Here is a 22,750-nt window from a genome sequence, read left to right on the forward strand (position 1 = left end):
CACAGGGAGAGGTCAGGATTTAAGTGTACAACCATAACAGATTACAGAGTGTGAAAAACACAACAAGACAGACAGTTAAAAGAAAATTTCCCAACAAGTTAAAAGAAATTTAAACAAAAACCCACTTAACACTGAAAGGAAATATACTGCATTCAAGGCCTGCAGAGGGGAACACAGAATGTCTTCTACATGCAAGCACAGGCATATGTCATTGTTTTTGAGACCAGGGCTGGGGTGTTCTCAACAGAAAACCAGCTGTTCAAATAATATGAGCAGCAGGACAGGGTTTTACCTACACACCCCCAAAATGCAACACAATACTCAACACACAGCTACAGAACCTAAATGACACTTACTCATGTACTCTGTTGTCTCCATACAAGTCACTTAACCCAAAGCTGACGTAGTGCCAGTGCTCAGGAACGTTCAGTGCTGGGTTTCCCAGGTTTCTGTACATGCTAACATAGTCCAGAGGGTCAGGTCCTCCCAGCCTGCATGAAAAACAGAAATATTCGTACGTAAGTTAGTTCACTCAAGACAAAGGGTAAGTCTCCCCAGGTGCTAGAAGAGGTTGTACAAAGACCTGGTTTAAAACAAAATTTAGAACTTTCAAATTACCTCTAAAAAACAAAAAAAAAAAAATCATGAGGAAGGTTAGGTTAAGTCCAGAAAGCTTTGAGCACAGGAAGACAAAGTACACGTGTGCAACATGCTAAAAATGTTTTTAATGTTAAAGCATAAAAACCTCTGGAAAATCATATTAAAGCTTCCACAAAACACAAAGAAAATTGGAAAACTGTACTAGTAAAAGAGCAATGGCTGTATCTGCATTGCAAATTCTTAATTCAGTCCAGAGGCACATACCTCAAAAAAAGTGATGCTATTCCAAGCAGACTTTGAAATTACTAAGTTTTGAGGAGAGTAATCCATACTTCTGAACACAGACAAAATAGTTCAAACAGCAGAGGAGAAAAAATTGATTCAGTAAAACTAGCAGCAAGACTTCTAAAAATACACCACTTGCATTAACCATGAATGAGTAAAAAGTACCACTCTACCCTCTGCATCAGCATTAGAATGGCTTCCTTAAAAGAACATAACTCAAAATTTAATGCAGCACAGGCAGGTTATGCTACAGAGCAACCAGCAAAGCCTGCAGTCGCCCTTCCTGCTACAAGGCACAGGGAATTGAGGCTGTGTGCCAGCAGAGAGCAGAGCACATCCTCCTGCCACTCACATCACCTCTGTCTGAGCAAAGACAGGACAACTCCCTGCTGAAGGAAGGAACATGCTGGACTGTGTTGCTGTTTGCCCTGTCAATCACAAAACACCTACCACAAGCAGTTTTGGCACAGCTGAGCAGCTGTTTAACCACTTTGTGCCTACAACACACTGTGTCTTCAAGTAGAACTCCAGGCTGCTCCAAACAAGAAAATCCAAACTCACACGACCCTATTCACTGGAACAAATGATTCTACACATCAATTCCTCTCATGTCTATTGTCTGAGACAGACCCTGACACAATCATCTGCAGGTTGCAGGGCATGGCTGTCCTTCCTTCACTTGTCCTGAGGGTTTGTGTATCATGATACACAGTCTCCATGGCTGGAGAGATGGATCCAGCCCTAGTGACAGCGAGACACTGTTTTATATTCTCTGCCCTCCTCCTGTTGCCCAACTTTATCAAGTCTGTACAAAACAGCTTATCAGCTTGGTGTACTAAAAGGCCTCTCCGCAGGTGTGCTGTGCTGCCTTGCTCCTACTGCTGCTGGCAAAAAACCAGAGCAGTTGTCTAACATGACTGACTTTACGTAGGATAGCTTCTCTCTCCTAAGTCATATATTGCCATCATGGTGACTGACACCAGTTGCAGCTTCTCCAGCAGGTCAGTCAAGGATGCAGCCCAGGATACTGGGGCAGGACAGAGGGGATGAGCAGTAGTGGCACCCAGTAGTGGCACAGGTGTCCACTGTCAAAGGCTACATCAGAACAATATGCTCATATGACAAGTGGCATCCTCACAGCATAAAAGGCAAAGTGGTGAGCAAACACGGGGAGAGTGCATCAGACCCCAGGATGGAGCTGAGTCTGATCTTCAGTAGACACCTGAAAAAACCTGTTTTCAAAGTCTAGCAATAGTTTGAAACACTCAGGAAAAAACAAGTCCCCTCTGACACCCTTTTCTCACCTGTTCCCTCTCACTGGCATCAGGTCGCACTGGAGGCTGAGGTCTCTACCAGAAACACCCATCCAGGTGGCTCTGTTCAGAGCAAGGCACCTATGTCCTGGCCAGTGCTCAGCCCTCCAGGGATCCATGACGGAAGCAGTCAGATGGAAGCAATTCCAGCCAGGATGGTCACTCACCCTGGAGGAGTGGCAGTGACCAGCAGCAGCCACACACAATTATTGCTGGACTGGGAGGATCTGGAGTGAGGGAGGTTCATGCACTGATCAATGTGAGAGGTTAGTCATGGTCAGAGCAGCTGTGTGGGCTTTGCAATGAAGGGAACACTGCTAAGCAACCAGCATCTCCTACATAAAGAAAATCTGCTTCCAAACTGGGTTTAATAACACTTTAGAAGTCAAACAATCAATGCTGGAACACTGCTGACACAGGCACTCTGACACTGACAACACACAAGAGAAACCTCTATACTGCCCTTTTCAGGACAGGGACTATTCCATGAGCACATACTTTTCCCTAGGGCTACTCAAACACAATTGTCAGGTCTGATGCAGATGGCAAGTCCTGCCTAGGACAGCCCCAGGCAAGCCAGACACCTCTCCCTCACTCCTGCCAGCAATCCTGTGTTTGTCTCCAAAGGCCAAACTTTTCTGGAGACTTGCAGCACCAGACCACCAAGAGGTGGCCACAGCAATGTGGCACCAGGTGGCCTGGAGGAGCTGAGCTCAGCCCTGCCCAGATTTCACTACCAACTGGTTCACATGCTGCTCAACGATCCAGCCACACCATCTTTACTCGCTGAGAAATCTCACTTGGAAGAGATGTAGACTAAAAGCTTGCAGCAGTGACTAATTAAATTCTGAACAACACATATCCAAGCCATATACCTATCCCAAAACCACTGCAACTGCACAAACATCCAGCATGAGCTTTAAGCCAGCTACCTGCAGCACTCAGTAGCACAGCCATGGCAGTAATGCTCACCAAGGGTTAGTCAGCACAGATATTTATCCAGTTTCGGTGGCAGGTTTCACTGCTCCCTGCCGGCACTGCTGAGGTACATCCTCCTCCCGCCCACGGCTGCCGCGGCAGGGTTCGACCTTGTATCACAATCTACATATCAGTACATGCACTCACACAAAGAGCTGGAAGCGTTGGAGGATTTTATTAGGAAGGGCCCAACTTCAAAGCCAGAGGTACAGCACAAATTTGTTACATTCTCTATTCATGGAGCTCATTCAGGAGCAGGAAGGGCAGCCTCAGGGGAAACCCTGTATTTGCATCTGCACCAAGAGTCTTCTTTTGACTGATGTTAAGAGCGCCCTGAAGTTTGTGTGGAAGAAGAAACACAGAGGAAAGAGACCCACAATGGAAAGACATCGGAAAACTCCTAATTCATTCACCCTGAAAAGTCCTTAGTGTATTGTCTGTAGCCACTTCCCAGCAGCTGACAATAGGATTGCTTTTCACAGCTACCTTTTGACAACCTTTCAGAAGTAGTCTGTGATTCCCAAAAGGCCGCAGACCACAGCTCACTGCACAGGTTTTTGAGAGTATGGCCTAAATTTAAGACAGGTGATAAAAACCCAGTAGTGGAGCCCAAATTATGCTTATTTCAAAACCTATCACAAAAAAAGAACAAATTTGATTTTTTCACCAGCAATTCCACACAACAAGATATTTCAATTTGAGATACTCTACCATATTTTATAATTAAAGGGGATACTGGATATCAACGGACAAACTCCATCGTGGGGCATGGCCTTCACAAAAACAGACAGAAACTCTTCCAAGAAGTTCTGACTGGATCCCAAGCTATGCAAATAGCATTTTAAAAGACTAGTTCCATTAAATAATCCACATGGCTAAACCCCTTTGTGCAACAGGCATGGAGTGCTGCAGATTCTCCAACGTTACACAGTTAGGATCTGCTCTGATCTGCAAGCCAAAGACTACAACTTCAGCTCCCCGAACAAAAAAAAACAAATTGCTGTTAACCATAGAGAAACTGATACATATAATTAAAAGCTGATTAGTGTTACAATATTTCTCCTAAGGCAGAGAACTTCATTCAGCCATTTCCTCTTCTAATTTAGCTAGCGAATAGCTGGCAGCCCAGGCAGAGTAGGAGAGAGAGTGTTGTGGCAGGAGTCGTTTTACCAGACATAACAAAACCAAGCTCCAAGTTTCACCCAACAACAGGAAAGAAAGAACTTGTGGCGCCCATGGAGGCTTTACCTCACACAAGCATTTCCTGCCCAGGACAGCAGTAGGAAGCTCACCTTTACAACAGAAGCTCTCAGCTCTCGCTGCTGGCTGAGCTAGCAGCTGGAGGAACCACTAAGTGGAAAATGCCAGGATAAACAGGCCTTCACATTACTTCTTACTTGTAATCTGCCTTCACTGCCAGCAGTAATCATTTTAGTGTTTGAGCTCCAACTGCAGCAAAACCCTCATCAATCCCTTAAGCAACAAGGTTTCTTCCCAAACAAGGGTCTTTGCCATTCTTCACTATAGACCTAAATTTCCCTCAACCTCCACAAATCCTACACCACTATAGCCAGTATGCTTTAAGCTGTTGATGGAAAAGAAGTGCTAACGTGACTGGAAACACTTAATGAGTATCTAAGATTACACATAAGTGTGAAAACAGACTGATCAGACCACCACCAAAGTACTGATGTGCACAGATGACTAAGAAATTATTTATATTTTGAAGTCTCAGATTTGCAAAATCTTATGTCAGTCCACTGCGCCATTTTAATACAATACTCCCCTAGGCAATAAAGGCTAACAGATAAACTTCTTGCTAGAATCACTTAAAAAACTACACTTCTGTGGACAACAACAGCAATAGCTTTTTGTTGTCAGAGCAGCACACAGGGAGGATGTTATTCTGCTGTTGCTCAGGACTCAGGATAAAAACATACAGGTTGAAATGAGCTGTAAATAAAGAAGTTCAGCATTTAGTTTTTTCAAGTGCTGGGGTAGGGACTGGCCAATGTCATGTAAAGCAAACTTTCAGGGGTGATTGATCATGTTCCTTAGCCCCAGAAGAGGGGGCTGAGCAGCTAAGCGACAGCAAAAAGCAAAAGGAACTCCTCTTCACACGGGATTAGATGCTAGACACTTATCTTGATAGCTAAACATCCAAGAACTTCCTTCATGCCACTCTCCCACATAAACAACTGCTGTTCCTGGTGTCAGACACTGTGTCAGCAGAGACTCTGCACAGCAGATCCACAGTCTGTGATAAGGCATGGCTGTGTAAGGCCAAGCGAAGCTGGCACTGCCCCGTGGGCTGTATGGGTACACAGGGCAGTGTCCGGCCTGCAGGCTGCAACAGCGGCTTCACTCTGGTCAGTGCTGCCACACTGGAACCCCAGAATCCCGGCCAGAGACAGAGCTCCTGCCGCCTGTCCAGGGGGAAACTCCAGACCCTCACCTTCTGTGGGAACACCTCCACTGAGTAACACGCCCTTTTCCTAAGATCTGTCCCAGCTGGGGCCTTCATCAGCAACCCCTCGCTCAGGGACTCTCCAAATCACCCCAGAAACCTCAATGCACTCTCCTGATTTCAGTGCACACCTCTCTAGACCCTTCTCCTACTGCCAGCACATTCTCCCCAGGAGCCCCCACCAAACACACGCCCCAGGCAACCGACTGCACCCCCAATCCCTCCATCCCCAACCCGCTGCATGTCCCCAAAACTCTTGCACCTCACCCCTAACACAGGACGCAACCCCCAGTCCCTCTCCCCTTGCTGCAACCCTCCCCAGCCCCTCCAGGCTTACCCCGTGCAACGTCCCCAGCCCCCGGGCTTCTCCCAAACCTCTCCCGCTCCCACCACTCCTCCCAAACCCGCTCCTATCCCACACAAGGCGCCGGCCCCACGGCTCCCCCCGGCTCCACGCAAGACCCCGGCCCCATCCAGGCCGCCTCACCAGTATTTGAGGATGGCGGTGACCTGGAGCGGGTTAGGCTGGTCGGGATAGAGACGGCGGCATTCGCCGTAGATACCGTGCAGCCCCGGCGGGAACAGCGACGGGAAGGACGCAGACCCGGACCCCGAGCCGGACCCCGGCCCGCCCGCGGGGGGCCCCCCGCCCGGCCGCACGCCCTCCATGTCCCGGAGGCGGCTGGTCCCGCCCGTCCCAGTTGGTGCCGAAGCCGCTCCGCTCCCGCCAGGCGCTCCCGGCCCGGCCCGGCCCGGCCCGGCCCAAGCGGCTGCGTGGGGCCGCGGAGGAGGGGCGGGGCCTACTGCCGGGCCGCCTGAGTGACAGACCAGCTCCGCCAATGGCGGCGCTGCGCGGGGCTCCGCGCGGAGAGGGTGGAGCCCCCCTGCAAGGGTGGCGTGAATGACAGGACCGGCTGACCAATGGAAGCTCGCGGCCCGGAGGGCGGCCGCGCCTCTGCCCCCGCCCCTCGCTGCCTTGCGGGCGCGCCCCCTAGCGGCGGCGCGGGGGCACGCGGTGGGCGGAGCGATGGCCGCGCGAGGCGGTGGCGGGAACGCGGAGCGGGTCCGGGGAAAGCGGGAGATCCCGCCCCGGGGCAGGCCTGGACACAGGGCCGTTCTCACTGCTGCCTTTACACCTCCTCCTGTGCTCAAGGAGCACTCCTCTCCCCGTGCCATCTCTGTGTCTGTAGGGCCCTTGCAGGCAACTGGAAGCTGGCAATGGGTGAAGTTTGGGGCTCACACTGACGATCTGGCTCATTCCTGAGTCGCAACTACAACTGGGGCCATGCAAAGCCAGGTATGTACATGGGGATGGTGTGTGCACGATAGTCCCACACACCTTTCCTAGAGCAGGGTCCTGCTTGTTAATCAGCAAATAGGAAAAGATGAGCTATAGAATGCTCAGAGGAGAGGGTGGGAGCTCATGCTCGCATTTCTCATTTAAATAGGTGAGAGTTTATTCTAAAAACATTCATGACACCATTTGGGAGAACACACATGGTCAAGAAGCTGACACCAAGTGACAATCCCCTGATAGAGGAGGTGAGCAGTTGGTGTCCTCACTTCCCACAGTGAAAAATGTTTCACTTGTCCTGTTACTGTGATACTCCTTTTTGTGACATCTGCCCGAGTAGTCAGCTACAGTCAGCTGAGAAGGTGAATGTAACAGAGTATGTATGAAAGGCTGTGTTGGCTCCACACACCCATAATGAGTGTCACCTGGCATTCACTGAAGTGATACAACGCTACCCTTAATTTAAACCCCTCAATCCTGTTGTACAAAAGCTCCCTCTTGTAGACTAGGGGAATGGGGAAGGTTGCTAAAGGTAAACATCTGGGATGAAATTTATCTACTGGGGCTAAAGCTACGAACTACAAGAGAAAAGTCCATGTGTGCAGGAGAAATGTGGGACAAGATAGGTGAATCAAGCATTCAGGTGTTCCCACTGGCATGGAAGTCCATTTTAATTAATTTCAAGACCCAGAGTTTCAGACATGGATTATTCCGAGTGCCTTTAGAATACTTAGTCAATAGAAAATGACAATGTGTTCATTGTTCAATACTGACATGTTCATGATGTGCATTCTTTATACTGACACTCTTGTGTGGCTTTCGTGCCTCAAAAATTGAGAGAAACTGGTATTTCCTGGAGGGAACAGATGTGTTATGACCAGTAGTTCGTAAAGATGATCACATGAAATTATGGGACAATAAAAAGCTTTCCTTAGTCATAGATCCCAGCTACAGAAGTTGATGGGATCACCTTTTTCTCCTTTCCTATTAGAAAAAATTAGGCGAGGGGAAATCTATTAAGCATAAGCCAGCCAGTTGCGATGCAGCATTCTTGGTGGAAGTACCCAGCTGTCTCCTGAACGGCAACACCCACCGGTTTCTGGGCCGTAGATGTGTCCGCAGAATTCCCTTTTTCCGCTCTCCGCCTCCCAGCACGCCCCGCTCCTCCGCCGGCCTACAATTCCCAGCATGGCTCGCTCCCGGCGCCGGCCTACAGCTCCCGGCATGCTCCGCTCCCGGCGCGCCTCCCCGCTTGGCTCTGCGCAGCGTCGGACTACAGCTCCCGGCAGGCGCCGCGGCGGCAGGAATACATCACCCAGGCGGCGCCGCGTCGCCGCTCCGCGCATGCGCCGCCGAGGGCTGGGCTGTTGCTCCCTCACGGGCGGCTGCGGCGGGTCCTCGCCATGGAGTCCTACGATGTGATAGCGAACCAGCCCGTCGTGATAGACAACGTGAGTGCGGGCGGCCGCGCGTCCCGGGAGCGGGGAGGGCCCGCAATCCCTTTGTCATCGGGGTGGCCGCGCCCCGCCCGCCGCCGCCCCCCCACATCGGCCGGCTCGGCCGCCGCCTCCGGTCCTCTCACGGCGCCATACGGCGTCCTCGGGGGGCGGGGCCGCTCCGCGTCGGCGAGTCGCGATTGGCTGGGGCGACTGGCAGTCACCTGCAGCGGGGCCGCTGCCCAGCGCTGGGGGGGCGCAGCCCCCGCTGCCGCCAAGCTGCCGCTGGTTGGGAGGGGCGGCGCGTCCCCATTGGCTGAGATAGCTGTCAGTCAGCGGGGCAGCCCTCTGCTACCTGCCGGAGCGGGGCGGGACCGTCGCCAGAGCACCTGCGCTCATTGGCAGCTGCCGCTGTCAGTCAGGCGGGGCTTCCCGTCCCGCCCCACCCCTCTTTGTGCCGGGGGGACAATGCGGGTGCCGGCCAGGCCATGGCCACACTCCCAGCGTGCTGTGGGGCCGGCCTTGGCCAGGGTTCCAGCGTGCTCCTGGCAGGCCGTGGATGCACCCCCGGCAAGCTCTGGGGGTGCTGGCGCTTCCCTGGGCCCATGCAGGACATGGAGCTCTCCAGCCAGGCACCCCTCACAGGCCCAGCGAGACAGAAGCCTTGACCTCTTGTACTGCCCCTCCTCCAGCGCATCCAGCGCAGTGGTCACAACAAGGCAGTGCCGTTCCCAAGGCATGGATTCCCGTGCCTTGGAATGCCACTGCTGACGGATCTGTGCCCAGGGTTGCATCAGCGTAGTGTGGTGGTGCAGATGGCTGCTCCAATGTGCTGATGCTGCTCATTAGCACAAAGCAGACCTTCAGTCTGTGTGTGTAATAGCTCTGCGGGAGATGAATGACAGTGATTCCGTGCCTCTTTGAGGTACTTCTGGATACAGTTCTGATTTGCCCCATCCATGCTGCCCTCCCAGGAGGAGGGACCATCCAGGAAGGAATGGGAGGGCCTGTCTTGGACAGAGCCTCCTTCTGTGTACTGAGTCACAAACCCGTGCTCCTCCCTTCTGACCTCTATCGCCAGTGATTGAGATTCTGTTGTTTTGAAGAGTCAGTACTGTGCTCCATTCTTCTTCCACACGCTTAATTTCTCCTGAATTTTTTTTTGCCATATGAATTTGATTTCTTGGCCTGGCACTTCTCAGCCTATTGCTTTAACTCTCCATAAGGTGAATAATTGTAGGTCTCCGATAAAGGTGGTTATTCTTTTGACTTTTTCTTTATTATGGATCCTAAGTTCCTTTCTACATCTTGAGCTCTCTGATACAGTTTTGGCTTTGTTTATTTCCCTGGAATTTTACAGCAGAGGGATTTGGGTTAGACATTGAAGGAAAGCATCTAATAGAAAATGAGAGTAAGCAGTAAAATTGACTATGTTGAGAAAAACATGTATCTTCTTTATTGAAGATGTTAAAAAATGCATTGGGTGGATTGTTTTTAGGAATGCCTGTATCAGCCCTGATCCTGCTGCGTTGTTGAGTGATTAGCTAAACAATAAATTTATCTCTAGGTGTTCTGGCACTGTGACGATCACTTTGTTGAGCTACTAATGTAGTAGCAGCCTATATTTAATTTCAGCTTGTCCTTTTGTTATTTAGTGCAGTGATTGCTGCCTCTGCCTCAGACCTGAAGGAGGGCTCATGTGCCAGCAGCTGATTCTGTGTCTTTTTTCATTTTATCAGCTGGTCTTATAAAAGCTGATTCTTGTTCTTGCTTCTCTGATAAATGAGTTTCCCCCCCTTCCCCTCCCTGTACAAGAACAGAATGGAGCAGTTGTTGCAGCATCTGCCTGGAACGCTGGCAGGCTGTGGGCCAAGGAGGCTCGTGGTGACACTGCAGTTTTCACTCTTTGGAGTTCAGGCAGGATGGGAAGTGGAGCTGCACGGAGCAGGTACCACTCTTGGCACTGCTGTTCCATTACTGCTTTTCTGCAGAGAGCTGCAGCACCTTTTGAAGGCTGAATGTTATCCTGTCTCACATGCCTGTGTGTGGGAAGGGGGAAGTGAGATACTGAGCTGGTGAGAGCCAGACCCCTCCAGTCCCAGCCCTGCTCTAGAATCTCAGTGTGTTCCAAAAGGACATGAAGTTCTGTAGCTAAAAAATTAGCAGAGAGGGTTTTTTTTTTCTCTTACAGCACATTGCTCTTAGCTGTATGTTTTCAGCAGGGAGAGCTTTGTAATGTACAGTGGGAGGTTGGAGCTGTACCTCAGCACAACTTTATACTCTCATTGTCTAATTTTTAAGAGTTGTATTCCCAACTGCAGTCCAACAAGCTCTCTCTGAATGGTCTGGGGGCCCTGCTGAACATAATGCACATGTCAGTACTCCAGCTGTGGCCTAAGTCAGTGCAAATTTCTTGACCTCCATGGAACATGGAATTATCTCTTGTTTGCCTTGTAGTCTAAGCGGTGGCATTTTATACAGCTGAGCTGTCAGCAAGGGCTGTTGTGTCTTTGGTTTGTTCTTGATCTTATAAATTCTGTATCAAATAAAACAGTTTCACAACAATATGAAATGTGCACTCTCCATAGAAAGTGCTACATGGAAGATTGATTGGTGATTTCCATTTAAATTTGAGTCCTAAATGCACCAAGATGAATGAATCCATAACCAGTTGGCCACAGAGCTAGTAGATGAGCTATGTTCAGGAATGAGGTATGTTCAGTTCCTTCATGACACTCACAAGAATTTTTAATGAATTTATCTTCCTTGACCTCTACATTTTTCTTGTAGTTTTTCTTCTTTTATTCTTTTGCTCTGATTGATTAAAAAAAAAAAAAAGATAAACTGCTGCCAGATAAAATGGAATGAAAATCCAGCCAGGATAGTTACTGGTGAAAGTATATAAATTTTTCAATTTTTTAAAAAGTTTTAATAAATCAGAGTTTGTAACAGAAGAGAAGGTGCATGTGTTTTTGCTTATTTGAAACAAAGATGAAAAAACAGGTCTTTAAACCTCCTGAATCAGAGTTCTTTCAAAATGTAAACATTTTCCTCTCATTGCATAGGAATCTCAAACTGGTCTATAATAAACAGATTTACTCAGTGTGCACATATCTTCAAAGAAGTAAAATGTTTTCAAGAAAAATTGAATAGGTCAGAAAGTGCAGGCAGGTCTTTGTAGTGCAGAGATATCAACCAGCTGTTCTTGGTCTGTTCCCAGGCCCTTGGAAGCACACTTGTGTTGAAGCCCCATCCCACCGGCACATTCAAAGCAGTCCTTTGTCTTTGACTCCAGGCTGGAGTTCTGAACTCCCAACACATTTGGTTAACTTTGAACTTCAGTATGTAAATCTTAAAATACAGAACTTGCTGGGAATCTCACCAGGACACGCTGGGCAATTTTTTGGCCTGACATAAGGAAGTTTTAATCTCTAAGTTAAAATAGGAGCATCATTGTTCTCCTGAAACCAGTTCCCTGCAGCAGAATGTGCTAGCAACAAGACTGTTCATAATCCTGAACAAAATATTCACTAAGTGCAATATTCTAATTTGGTTACATTATTTTACTGCATTTCATTCAATTATTTTTCTGCAAGACTTGCCACAGGATGGTATTCTTTCCCAGGCAGAGAGTTGTTTATAAACTATGATAAGAAAAATCAAAATAGTGGTTTTGGTTTGTTCCTTGTTTCACTTTGAAGGGAATAGCCAGAAGAGAGTCTGTGTCAAGGGAAGTCTTTTTAACACTTCACCTGCCACTTTGTCACACTGACATCAGTTAGTGCAGACCTTGGGATGCACCTGGAGCTGAGTCCCTGTGTGGAAAGGAAGTAGTTAGTCCTGCCCAGTTGGCAGCTTGGGCGTGCTCCTGGAGCCAGCCTGGCTGCAGGTGTTTATCAGGAGACAAAGAATTCGAGCAATCTGCCTTTCATATGCTTTATAAATAGCTGTGTCTGGTTTGCAGAGTATTCCTGACACTCCTCTCCCACAGATGTGTCCTGGCAAATCTGACTCTGGTGCTTTAGAGGCAGGAGTGTCCTGGCTCTGGTGGCAGAGTGCACACTCTGTGCAGAGCCTGACATCCTTGCTGAAGCTGCTGATGGAAGTAGCTTGGCAGCAAACGCTGGACTGTGAACGGGAGAGGCTGGGGCCACCCCACATTCCTTTCTGCTGAGCCTGCTCTGGCTGGTAACCTCTGGCACTGGGAAGGCAGCATTGGAAACCACTGCAGCCAGGGCTTGCTTGTCAGAGCCCTGAGCAACTCATCTGGCCCCAGCCTCAAAGCAAAAGTGGTGGTGCTGACCCATGCAATGGTGGTGAGAAGTGGAAAGCTATGGAGGAGCTGTGTTGCTGCTCATTTTAAAATGCAGTGGGGTAGCCAAAATATCTTTTTGGCCTCCAAACCAGAGCATTCCTACTGCAGAGCCCTTGAGAGTGAACAGGCACTTGACAGGTCACAGCTTTCAGTGCAAGCTCACACACACTTTGCTCCCACCATGGGCTAAGCAGAACTGTTCCTTGTTCTGTAGAAGAGCTCGTGCCCATGGTAGGCTGGGATTACCAGTGAAACGGCTTATCTGAGGAGATCCTATGAAAATCCACTCCTTAGCAAAACTTGGGTGTTCCTGCAAGCTGCTCATTGTTTCAAGATGTCATTCCCTTGTGCAGGGAGAGGAAATGGAGGAGGGGAAGGAGTCAGCGCAGATCCAAGTTGATGATGGTGTTCCAGGATGCTTCCGCACAGGGAGTGAGAGCGGTGGGGCCAGATGCCCGGCGCTGACTCCCTGCCAGGGCCTTGCTGTGGCTGGTGTTACCCACCCTGTGTTTGCTGCTTTGAATGTTGCAGGAGGCTCTTGGATCTGTGCCTTCCTGACTGCCATCTCTCATCTCTTCTTTGACTCCTCTGAACAAGCTCTGTCCTATCAGCTGTGCTTCCTGCCCCCAGCCTTTCCCCTTGCAGTGTAACTGGAACGTTTGTCCTTTCCCAGTCACAGTGTGGGTTGGTTTCCAGTGTCTTTTCTGACCACACTTGTGCCTTCTTAGCGTTAGCTAGTTCATCCACTGTCTGATCATCTTTTCCCTATTTCTTCTCCAGTCTGTTTCTCACAATTCTTTGCTACTTCCTTCTCTGACTTTATCTGCCCTCCCTCCATCTTTTCCAAATCTCCTTCTGAGAGGCCTGTAGCCTTCATTCTTCCAGTGCCTCCTGAAGCTGGCAGAGTTCAGTTGTTCTTGCTGGGCTTTCTGGAGTGTTCTCCCCCCAAAGGTTATCTAATATCAATAGACACCTGTGGAGTGTGGGTTTAGCCTCCTGCACCCCTCATGTAACCCTGGCTAGAAAAATACTCGTCCATACAGGGTGTTTGGGTGTGTGCAGAGCAGTACCAGGGTGCATGGGATGGTTGTGCCCTGTGAGATGTCACTGCCAGACAAGGTGCCGGTCACTCCCTCCAACAGCCAAGCTGGCACTTCCTATCCCCAAGCAGCCTGGAGAGCCAGTCCCTTGGGAGCTTTATTCCTAGTAGAAAGGAGAGCATCTGGCAGTCCTGATGTACTTTGCTGCTCCTCTAAAACTTGTGAAGGTGATGGAATGAGTGCTAAGCTCATGTATTTGTCTCTTGCTTCCACAGGGCTCGGGTGTGATTAAAGCAGGTTTTGCAGGCGATCAAATACCAAAATACTGCTTTCCTAACTAGTAAGTATTCTGCTGGTCTTGGCAGCTTCTTAGTACTGTGTACCAATTCTTTGGTATGTAGAGGGGAAGAATTGCCCAGTTTTATGAATGGAAAAATTATTTATTCTTTTCTGCCTGCTGCAGAGAAGCATCAGGGAGATGAGAGCTCCACTGTTAAATATTTTGAGATTTTTGGGGACATACACACACATCATAAAAGATGATATCACTTTGTCAGGCTCAACACACAACCAAAGCTGTAGGATCCTTTAATCTTCACACATGAAGAAAAGGACCTGGAAAAAGTAAAATTTGGCATAAGAAGTGTGAAGACCTTTGTATTTTCTCAGTGTGTGGTATGACGTCTTGATTCCTGACAGACTTTTTTTGTGAGTTTTCTAAGAGTTTTGCCAGGATGAAGACAGCTGGAACAGGAACTCTGAACAGTCACTGGCCTTTATTTTCAGTGTGGTGGGTTTTTAGTGAGTAGTTTTGTGTTCTGAGCAATATGTTCTGTATGGGATGGTGGGTCATGGGACACAAATGTCTAATCTGAGAAGTCTGCTTGAGGTCTGGCAGCACATGTGGGTCCAACACCTCAGACAATTGCTCAGTCTAGCCATGTTCATCCCAGGCACTGTTGAAACAGGTGAGTCCTGAATAGTCAGTGAAAATATGGCCAGACTCAGCTGGTTTATGTCCAGCCAGTTCAGAACTGTCTACAGTCTGTCCCCTTCACCTCTGATTTCTGAGATTAGCTCAGAGCAAACCTGGGTCTGTTTGCACCTGGTAGCACCCCCAATCTCACCCACTGTGAAAGTTCTGGTTAGGACAGAGAGAAGCACAAAGTATGCAATCCTTGGGTGCATCTGAGCTCTTTGTAGAAGCATTTACTGTGTTGTCTCTGTTCTAGTGTGGGCAGACCAAAGCATGTTCGTGTCATGGCTGGTGCTTTAGAAGGGGACATTTTCATTGGTCCAAAGGCAGAGGTAAGAGCACCTGTACACTGCACTTGTCCATGTATCTCAGTGTGCTGCTGTAAGGGGGGATGTGGCAGCTGGGCTGTGGTTCTTTGGTATTGTGTAGGTCCAAAGAGTAGAACAGATTGTCACTTGCATGTGTGTCCAAGGTGGAATGTGAAGCCAATGTCAGCCAGTCTGCAGACACAGGCCTTTGATATATCTCTTTTTCTTTTTAGGCTGCTTTTAGCTCTATATGGTTACATACTTTTGACTGGGAGCTTTAGAAATGGACCCTACTCAATTGCTGTGTATCTCCCTGTTGTGGGCAGGAAGCTTCCCTCCACAGTCCTGCTTCTGTCAGCATGTAGTCAGTTGTGTGGTCACATTTCTTGAGAGTCCTTCAAACTGCATTCCCCAGTAACATCCTATTATGTTTTTGTTTTTTTTTTTTTGTGTCATGGCTGATCTGGTAGTACAAAGATACCATATGATAGGTGTCTGTGTGTGTTGACTTTAAAAGTGTTTTGATGGAATATGCTCTGCCAATGTCAGATGTAGACATTCCTGCTTGTATGAAAAGGCCTTGTCTAGGCTTGGCTTCTCTGGGAGAGATGTTTGTGATGAATGTTCAGGTTTTGCCCTGTATGCTATAGATAAGTTATCTTTTAGTGGAATCAAAACTGTAGGTGAGTCTGACAGTAAGTCACAATGCTCAGAAGTGGGATTGTTGGAAGCTCTGATGCTCTCTTGTTCTTCCTGTTTGCTCAGGAGCACAGAGGTCTTCTTGCGATCCGATACCCGATGGAGCATGGCATAGTGAAGGACTGGAATGACATGGAGCGCATCTGGCAGTATGTGTATTCTAAAGACCAGCTCCAGACCTTCTCAGAAGAGGTGAGAGACCACATTATGGAAAGGCACAGGCATCATTCAGTGTGTGTAACACCAGGAGCCTTGGAACTTGGAAAGATTTGGGACTTTTCCTTTGGCCTTCTTTCTGAATGTGTGTCTGTTGCTAAATTAGGTTCTTTCACGTCTCAGGAGATACTGCACAAGAAGTGTCCAAGCAGAATTCTTCTCCAGATCTGATGGTCTGGCCTAACTGAAAATCTGCCTTTCACATTTGCTATTCACACTCTCTCTCTCAAGATTCTACTCTTGGCCAAGTGTTTCTGACTTTTCCTGTTCTGCCTGCACATCAGGCATATCCACTCAGCAGTGACATGAGTTGAAGTGAGGAAGGAGAAAACCACAGTCCTGTGGTCTGGAAGGATCAGACCAAAAAATTATTAAATCTCTGAGAGCAATCTAAGTTGTGGAGTAGGAATATTTCTGTCTGCCTGTGCTGAAAGACCATATGCCTTCACCCTTTCTTAGGGTGTGTATTTTGGCTTATCTGGCTGATTTTTCTCACTGAGAGTCATCCTACTTCTCCTTCATGGGTCAGAGTTACTCACAGAGAAACTTCCTAACACTTCTTCATAACTAAACCAGAACCCTGCTGGTCTTCCAACCTAATAGAGATTATTCAATCTAATACAGCTCAGCTGAAATTACTCCTTTGTACCTGCCCTCTTGTACCAGTGGTTCCTAAAATGAATAAATAAGCAGAAACATTTAGGAACCCACCACTACTGCCTCCTGGTTACTGCAGCACAGCTCCTTCTTCTTTTTCCCAGCATCCTGTGCTGCTGACAGAAGCACCCCTAAACCCACGCAAGAACAGAGAGCGTGCTGCTGAGGTGTTTTTTGAGACCTTCAATGTGCCAGCACTGTTCATCTCCATGCAAGCTGTGCTTAGCCTGTAAGTGTCTTTCATCTTTGATTTGTGTTTGTGGAATGTTGCCATGAAATCCATTCTACAAAAAAATCATGGAAGACCTCACTGATGTCTTCCCCGATTTTTCATGCAAGAACTGAAACTCAATTTATGTAATAAAGAGTTTACAGGAAATTTGCTGAACTGCCAACAGAACTTGCATTTTGAGGGGTTTTTAGGCCCTGTTTTATATGAAATCTTTGCTTCCTGAGTTGAGTGTGGATGTGCTGCTTGTCTGGGCTCACTTTGAGTTGCTTGTTCTGACTTGAGCCTTTGTCCCTTGGTAGCTACGCGACCGGCAGGACCACGGGAGTGGTGCTGGACTCTGGGGATGGCGTCACCCACGCGGTTCCCATCTATGAAGGCTTTGCCATGCCTCACTCCATCATGCGCATCGACATCGCTGGCCGGGACGTCTCCCGCTTCCTGCGCCTCTATCTCCGGAAGGAAGGCTACGACTTCCACACAACCTCTGAGTTTGAGATTGTCAAGACCATCAAGGAGGTGATGCCCTGCTTTGTTTCTGTGTTTGTCCAAGAGGGGATTTCTTCTCAAGGGAAGTTGTGGCTTGTGAAATCTGGTGGGAAGTTTCAGCCTACCTAGCTCTGCACCTAAATCCATTGGTAGAGGGAGTCCAGGGCCACTAAGATGATTAAAGGACTCTTACATGTGGAAAGGCAGGGAGAGCTTGGACTGTTCAGCCATAAAAAAGGTTTGGGGAGAGTCTCGTTGATGTATATAAATGTCTGAAGGGAGGGTGCAGAGAAAACAGAGCCAGACTCATTTCAGTGATGTCCAGTGACAGGACAAGATACACGAACTGAAGCACAGGAGGTTCTGTCTGAACATTAACTTCCTTTAGCATGAGGGTGACCAAGTGCTGGCACAGTCTGTCTAGAGGGTTGTGGAGTCTCTGTCCTTGGTAATATCACCTGGATGTGGTCCTGGACAGCCTGCTTTAGGGGACCCTGCATAGACAAGATCATTTGCAAGAGGTCATTTGCAACCTCAGCTGTCCCATCTTCTGAGAGAGTTGTAGTCAAAATCACATTAATCCCTGTTGAGAGGCTGTTAACATGGAGGTGAAGATGGGCTGGTGGTTCAGAATTAAGTTTTGCATTTACCTGTGCTGCAGTTTTTCAGGGTCTGATGATGGCTTTCAGTAGTATTTGCTTCCCTTCATGGAGTAAAATCCATGGCAGCTAGGGATCACAAGTGGGATATTGCAATGTAGTTTGCCTGTTGTGAACCTTAAAGTTCTTTTCTCCAGCACATAATACTGTTGAAATCAGTCTCCCTGAAGGGATATGTGGATTTTGATTATTAGTAAGAAAAACATTTTATCAGAGGCATTTGGGTTTACCCATCTCATCTCTTTCTCCTTGACTCTGTTTCCTCTCCAGCGTGCCTGCTACCTGTCAATAAACCCCCAGAAGGATGAGACTCTGGAGACTGAGAAGGCTCAGTACTACCTGCCAGATGGAAGCACTATTGAGGTTTGTAAAGACCACTCTTAGAGAATTCCTCATGTGAGGCACAGGGTTTCCAGAAAAGCTCTGCAGTGATGGGAAATTTCATGCAGTGTTAGGTGGGAGGGGATAATTTTAAAAGATCATAATTCATCCTAGGCTGTTGACTGGGCACTAGAATCTTTAAGGAAAGAAAACTTTACTAGAAACCTCACAACTTCTGCTAGAAGTCCTGGGTAAGGATGCAGTGTAACAATGGGGACTTTGAGCTGTTTGAGAGCAGGCTCTGATCTAACAAACTTTATGCAGGTCAGGTATGGAGTGTGAGTAGGTGTCAGCTCACTAAATCCATCAGTGGTTTTATATACAGTGCCTTTTGTCCTGCCTAGAATTGTCTCATGTGCATTAACAGTTGACTTGAAGAATTAGGAATACTCCTTAGAGGACTCAGCCCAGTACAGAATGGTTGAAAGAGAGGAAATACAGGTTTTACCTCCACTACCAGGGCTGGATTTGCTCCCTTTATGCCAGACCTGCCGTATGGGGCTGAACAAGTTTCTTCATCTCTTTCATCTGCAAATTGGAAATGGTGCCCTTTGTAGGGGTTGTAGTTCAGACTGGCATTCATTTGGTATCTAGTGATGCAAAATGAATGTTCAGGAAGTTTCATTACTCTGAAGCTTCACCTAAGAAAGGCAGGCCCATCTGTAGGTAGTGAAGAAAGCCACACTGTTCTCTTCCCTGTGTCCTAACTTCTGCTCTTGCAGATTGGCCCTGCCCGTTTCCGAGCCCCAGAGCTCCTGTTCCGGCCGGACCTGATAGGGGAGGAATGTGAAGGACTTCACGAAGTGCTCGTTTTTGCCATTCAGAAGTCAGACATGGATCTGAGGCGAACGCTGTTCTCTAACATTGTGCTGTCTGGAGGCTCCACACTTTTCAAAGGTTCCTGCTTTTCCTCTTTCAGTGTGCTGTGACATACCTGATCTCGCTTCTTTCTCATGTGAAACTGGGAAGATAACCCAGATCACCCAGTTTGTCCTCTGGGGTGAGGGCTGTGTAAATTCTGCTCTATCAGGGCATTTACTTTCTAATTTTCTGAGTCCTAGTCATACCCTGCTGGGTATGCAGGACCCCTGCCCTCGTACATCACTTTCTGGGCTTTGAAGTCTTTTCCTGTTTTCCTCCAATCAATACCTGTAGAAGGACTGAATAGCTGTGTTTATTCCTGCTGCTGTAGCTCATGATATCTGAGACTAGATACCAAAAAGGACTCTTCCATCTTCTAAGGTTTCTTTAGGTCTCTGATATGTGAGAGTTCAGTGGTCCTAGTCCTCACACTGCACATTTTCTGTCTTGTGTAGGCTTTGGTGACAGGCTGTTGAGCGAAGTGAAGAAACTGGCTCCGAAGGACGTCAAAATAAGGGTAAGAGCCATCTCTTTTGGGTTTGTCACTTACCAAGTGTGTTGGTCTGTGACCTTGAAAGAACCTCTCTCAGACTGCAGCTGCCATTTACTTCAAGTCAGAAATGCCTTTCCTGAGACACTCACATGCCCAACAGCATTTGCTGTTGCGATGAAAATCAGTTTGGTTTCATCACTGAGAAGGTGGCTACTCTGACATGACCCCTGTCCAGGATTCTGGACCAGAGTGGTTGTTTTGGAGGCACTGCCAGGTGTCTTTCTGTTGGGAGAGATCACATCCGTGTCAGGTGCTAGCTGGCGTGAAGTGTGGGCAGTGTGCTAGGATGAGCAGACTGAAGCTTGGGGAGGTACAGACTGATTCTCTCTTCCAGATATCGGCTCCTCAGGAGAGATTGTATTCCACGTGGATTGGGTATGTATGTGCTGCACAGCAACACATTTTGCTGTGGGATTGGGCTGGGGAGGCACAGCCCAGTAGCTCTCATGTTGTTATCCCAACTGGTGCTGTGCATCAGGGTGGTTGTGTTACTCAGCTGGGCAATGCTTGCTGTGTTCTTGAAGCAGCAGTGGGAGGGGGCAGGCGGTGCCAGGCTCTGTAGTACTGGCACATTTGAGGATTGTGGGAGAGGGAGTGACTGTCCAGAGAATGTATCTGTCATGTGTAACTGAGCACCTTACTGTCATGGGGAAGTGTCATAAAAGAAACAGCCCATCTCTGCAGAGACACTATGAAAGTGTCCCGAGCATTTTCCTTTAACCTGTAACATGCCTGTCTCTCTGTAGTGGCTCTATCCTGGCCTCTCTGGACACCTTTAAGAAAATGTGGGTTTCGAAAAAGGAATATGAAGAAGATGGAGCTCGTGCCATCCACCGAAAAACCTTCTAGCCCTGGGACCTGTCCTCAGTCTCCTCCGAAGACTCACTTAAACTCGCTTTTCTGAGTCCGAGTGTCTGAGAGCTGCCTGTGTGTGTGTGTGTGCGCCAGCATGCCCCGATGTCACTGAGCAAAGATGACAGCAGCAGGAGGGTTGTATTAGTACTACTAACTTCTTTTTTGTTTTGTTTTATTTTTTTTAATGGAAAGGAGAAAATACCAATCTACATTTCTCCAAAATGGCCCATTCCTTTTTCATTTCAGTCCCTTATTTTCTGTATCACAGTCACATCTGTCATTGTAAAACAAGCAAAAACAAAGGGAACAGCTTATAGAAACTGCCTGGCAAGCCAGAAGGGAGCCAACCACTGCAGACTGCTCGTGCAGGCTTTAGTCAGCCTGACTGCAATGCCTGGATTGTCTGGAAACACATAGCTGAGGCCCCATAGCTACTTCCTTCTTCAGCGGTGTCTTCACCATCAGTAAGTTTTTGAAGTTGTTTTTAATATATTTTTTATTAAGAGAAAGCACATTCTCAGCAGTTAAGTCCATTTGCCCCCACTGTTTTGGTGTGTGAGTGTGTGTATGAGTGTGTAACTTCTTAAACTGATGTGGGGTCTGCACCACAGCTGGAGAAGTTGGCGATAGGACTTAGTTTGTATTGCATGGAGTAGAACAAAGCAAATCTAATCAGCTATCATTGTACTAGACGGTTATTCTCTCGTACCTTGTTTTAAATACCTTTTCTCCTCTGGAAGCAAGTACCCCGGAATGGGCGTGAAGGCACTTGTGTGTTCCCCCTCAACCTGCCAAGATTTACAGTGCTGACTTCTCGTGTTCTTTGTAAGAGTCGAGGCTGTTTCCCTCCTTCCTGCCATGTCAGGGCAAAGGGAGCATGTATTCACAGCCAGGCATGACTCTTGTGTACTTTATCCATTCTGGGGCAAAATAATAATTGGGAAGGTGCATTGTAATGTAAGAATTGTTTTATTTATTGAAATGTCTGAGGATCTCTCAAATACTGACCACACCACCTGGGAATTACGCTTTGGGTCTTCTTTGAGCACCTGTTGCCCAGCTGCCCACTGCTCGATGTTCGCACTGCGCACAGCACCTGCGCTTAGCGGAAAGGCCAGCCCTGCACCACCCCGTCCCTGCTCCTGCTGGTCACTGGGAATGCACCAGGGGAGGGGACAGCAAAGCGCTGGGAGGCCGTGTGGGTGGCATGTGTGTGAGCAGGAAGTTGTCCTGCTGGCCGTGTTCTGCACTGCAGTGCCTTTCTGCTCACCTGCTGGCTGCTTTGCTTGTACTGCTCTAACAGCCCTGGGCAGCCTGCAGACCTGCTTGTGTTGGGGCATGCCACTGTTCCGGTTTTACTTGTGCATTATTCGGTGCTCTCTTTTTTTCCTATTAGTTTTCTGCAGAACATGGCAGTAGCAATGGAGCTGGACTTGGTGGCAGTTCCTTCCCGTTTCTCTCTTTTCTGTTCTTTGCCACACATCACCTTTGGGTCACTCTCAGGTGCAGAGATGGGGTAAGAGCTGGAGGATTGCCACAGAGGTGAGGGAAAGGCCAGTGCACTGCCCCAGCTGAGATAAACATTAAGAAGCAGCCAGTTGCCACTGCAGGAACCACGACAGGGGCTCACCCCTGGGTTTGGAGAGGCTGTAGGCAGGTGCATAGGGTGGTCTCTCCCAGCTGAGACTAGGCTGCTTGTTCCCCTCGCCCCATCGGAGCAGACTGTTTTTTAAGCAAGAATCTGTCAGAAAAGAGCCATCAATGCTCAGCCTTCTGCTGGGAAACTGGTTGTGTTCTTGCTGATTTGCTGCAGCACACAGAGGGGAATTCCAGCAAATTCCTCTCCGTTCCATTACTGTGTGCCCCAGGCAGTGCTCTCCATCCCCCCAGCCCCTCCGCTGGCCTTGCAGCAGCAGTGCTCCATTTTGTAACCTGCAGTGACTGGGCAGGACGGTGCTGTCTCCAATCTAGCCATTTGTTTGGTCTGCCTGACTGTTCCCTCGCACACTGTCCAAACCATGTTGCCTGGTGGTGCCCAGCATACTTAAATAAAGTCATTCATATACAACACTCAAGCCTCCTGGCCTCCTCTCCCCACATTTGCAATTTCAAGGAGGTAACTTGTGTTCTCTTGTCTGT

At 48.3% G+C, this 22,750-nt stretch overlaps 2 protein-coding genes across 4 annotated transcripts in view; one reads left to right on the plus strand and one right to left on the minus strand.

Annotated features, from left to right (window-relative positions):
- SUFU (SUFU negative regulator of hedgehog signaling) overlaps window positions 1–6,329 on the minus strand; it is an 82,303-nt gene extending 75,974 nt beyond the window's left edge. For 2 of the 3 annotated variants that reach the window (XM_059476870.1, XM_059476869.1), the window contains exons 1-2: window positions 6,131–6,329; window positions 357–491 (exon numbers count right to left, since the gene is read on the minus strand). In XM_059476870.1, coding sequence (XP_059332853.1) covers window positions 357–491; window positions 6,131–6,312 — 317 coding nt within the window. In that variant the 5' untranslated portion in view covers window positions 6,313–6,329. Of the gene's footprint in view, window positions 1–356; window positions 492–3,323; window positions 3,450–6,130 lie in introns of those variants that run through there. The other variant, XM_059476871.1, reaches the window with a different exon arrangement.
- A 1,938-nt stretch (window positions 6,330–8,267) lies between these two features.
- ACTR1A (actin related protein 1A) lies at window positions 8,268–22,681 on the plus strand. The gene is made up of 11 exons (XM_059476634.1): window positions 8,268–8,388; window positions 14,004–14,068; window positions 14,961–15,036; window positions 15,778–15,903; window positions 16,689–16,813; window positions 17,116–17,332; window positions 18,232–18,324; window positions 19,065–19,239; window positions 19,659–19,720; window positions 20,091–20,131; window positions 20,503–22,681. The coding sequence occupies exons 1-11, from the start codon at window positions 8,341–8,343 to the stop codon at window positions 20,603–20,605; spliced, it is 1,131 nt and encodes a 376-aa protein (XP_059332617.1). The 5' UTR covers window positions 8,268–8,340; the 3' UTR covers window positions 20,606–22,681.
- The last annotated feature ends 69 nt before the right edge of the window (window positions 22,682–22,750 follow it).

This window comes from Ammospiza nelsoni, chromosome 8 (assembly GCF_027579445.1).
Source record: "Ammospiza nelsoni isolate bAmmNel1 chromosome 8, bAmmNel1.pri, whole genome shotgun sequence".
NCBI lineage: Eukaryota > Metazoa > Chordata > Aves > Passeriformes > Passerellidae > Ammospiza > Ammospiza nelsoni.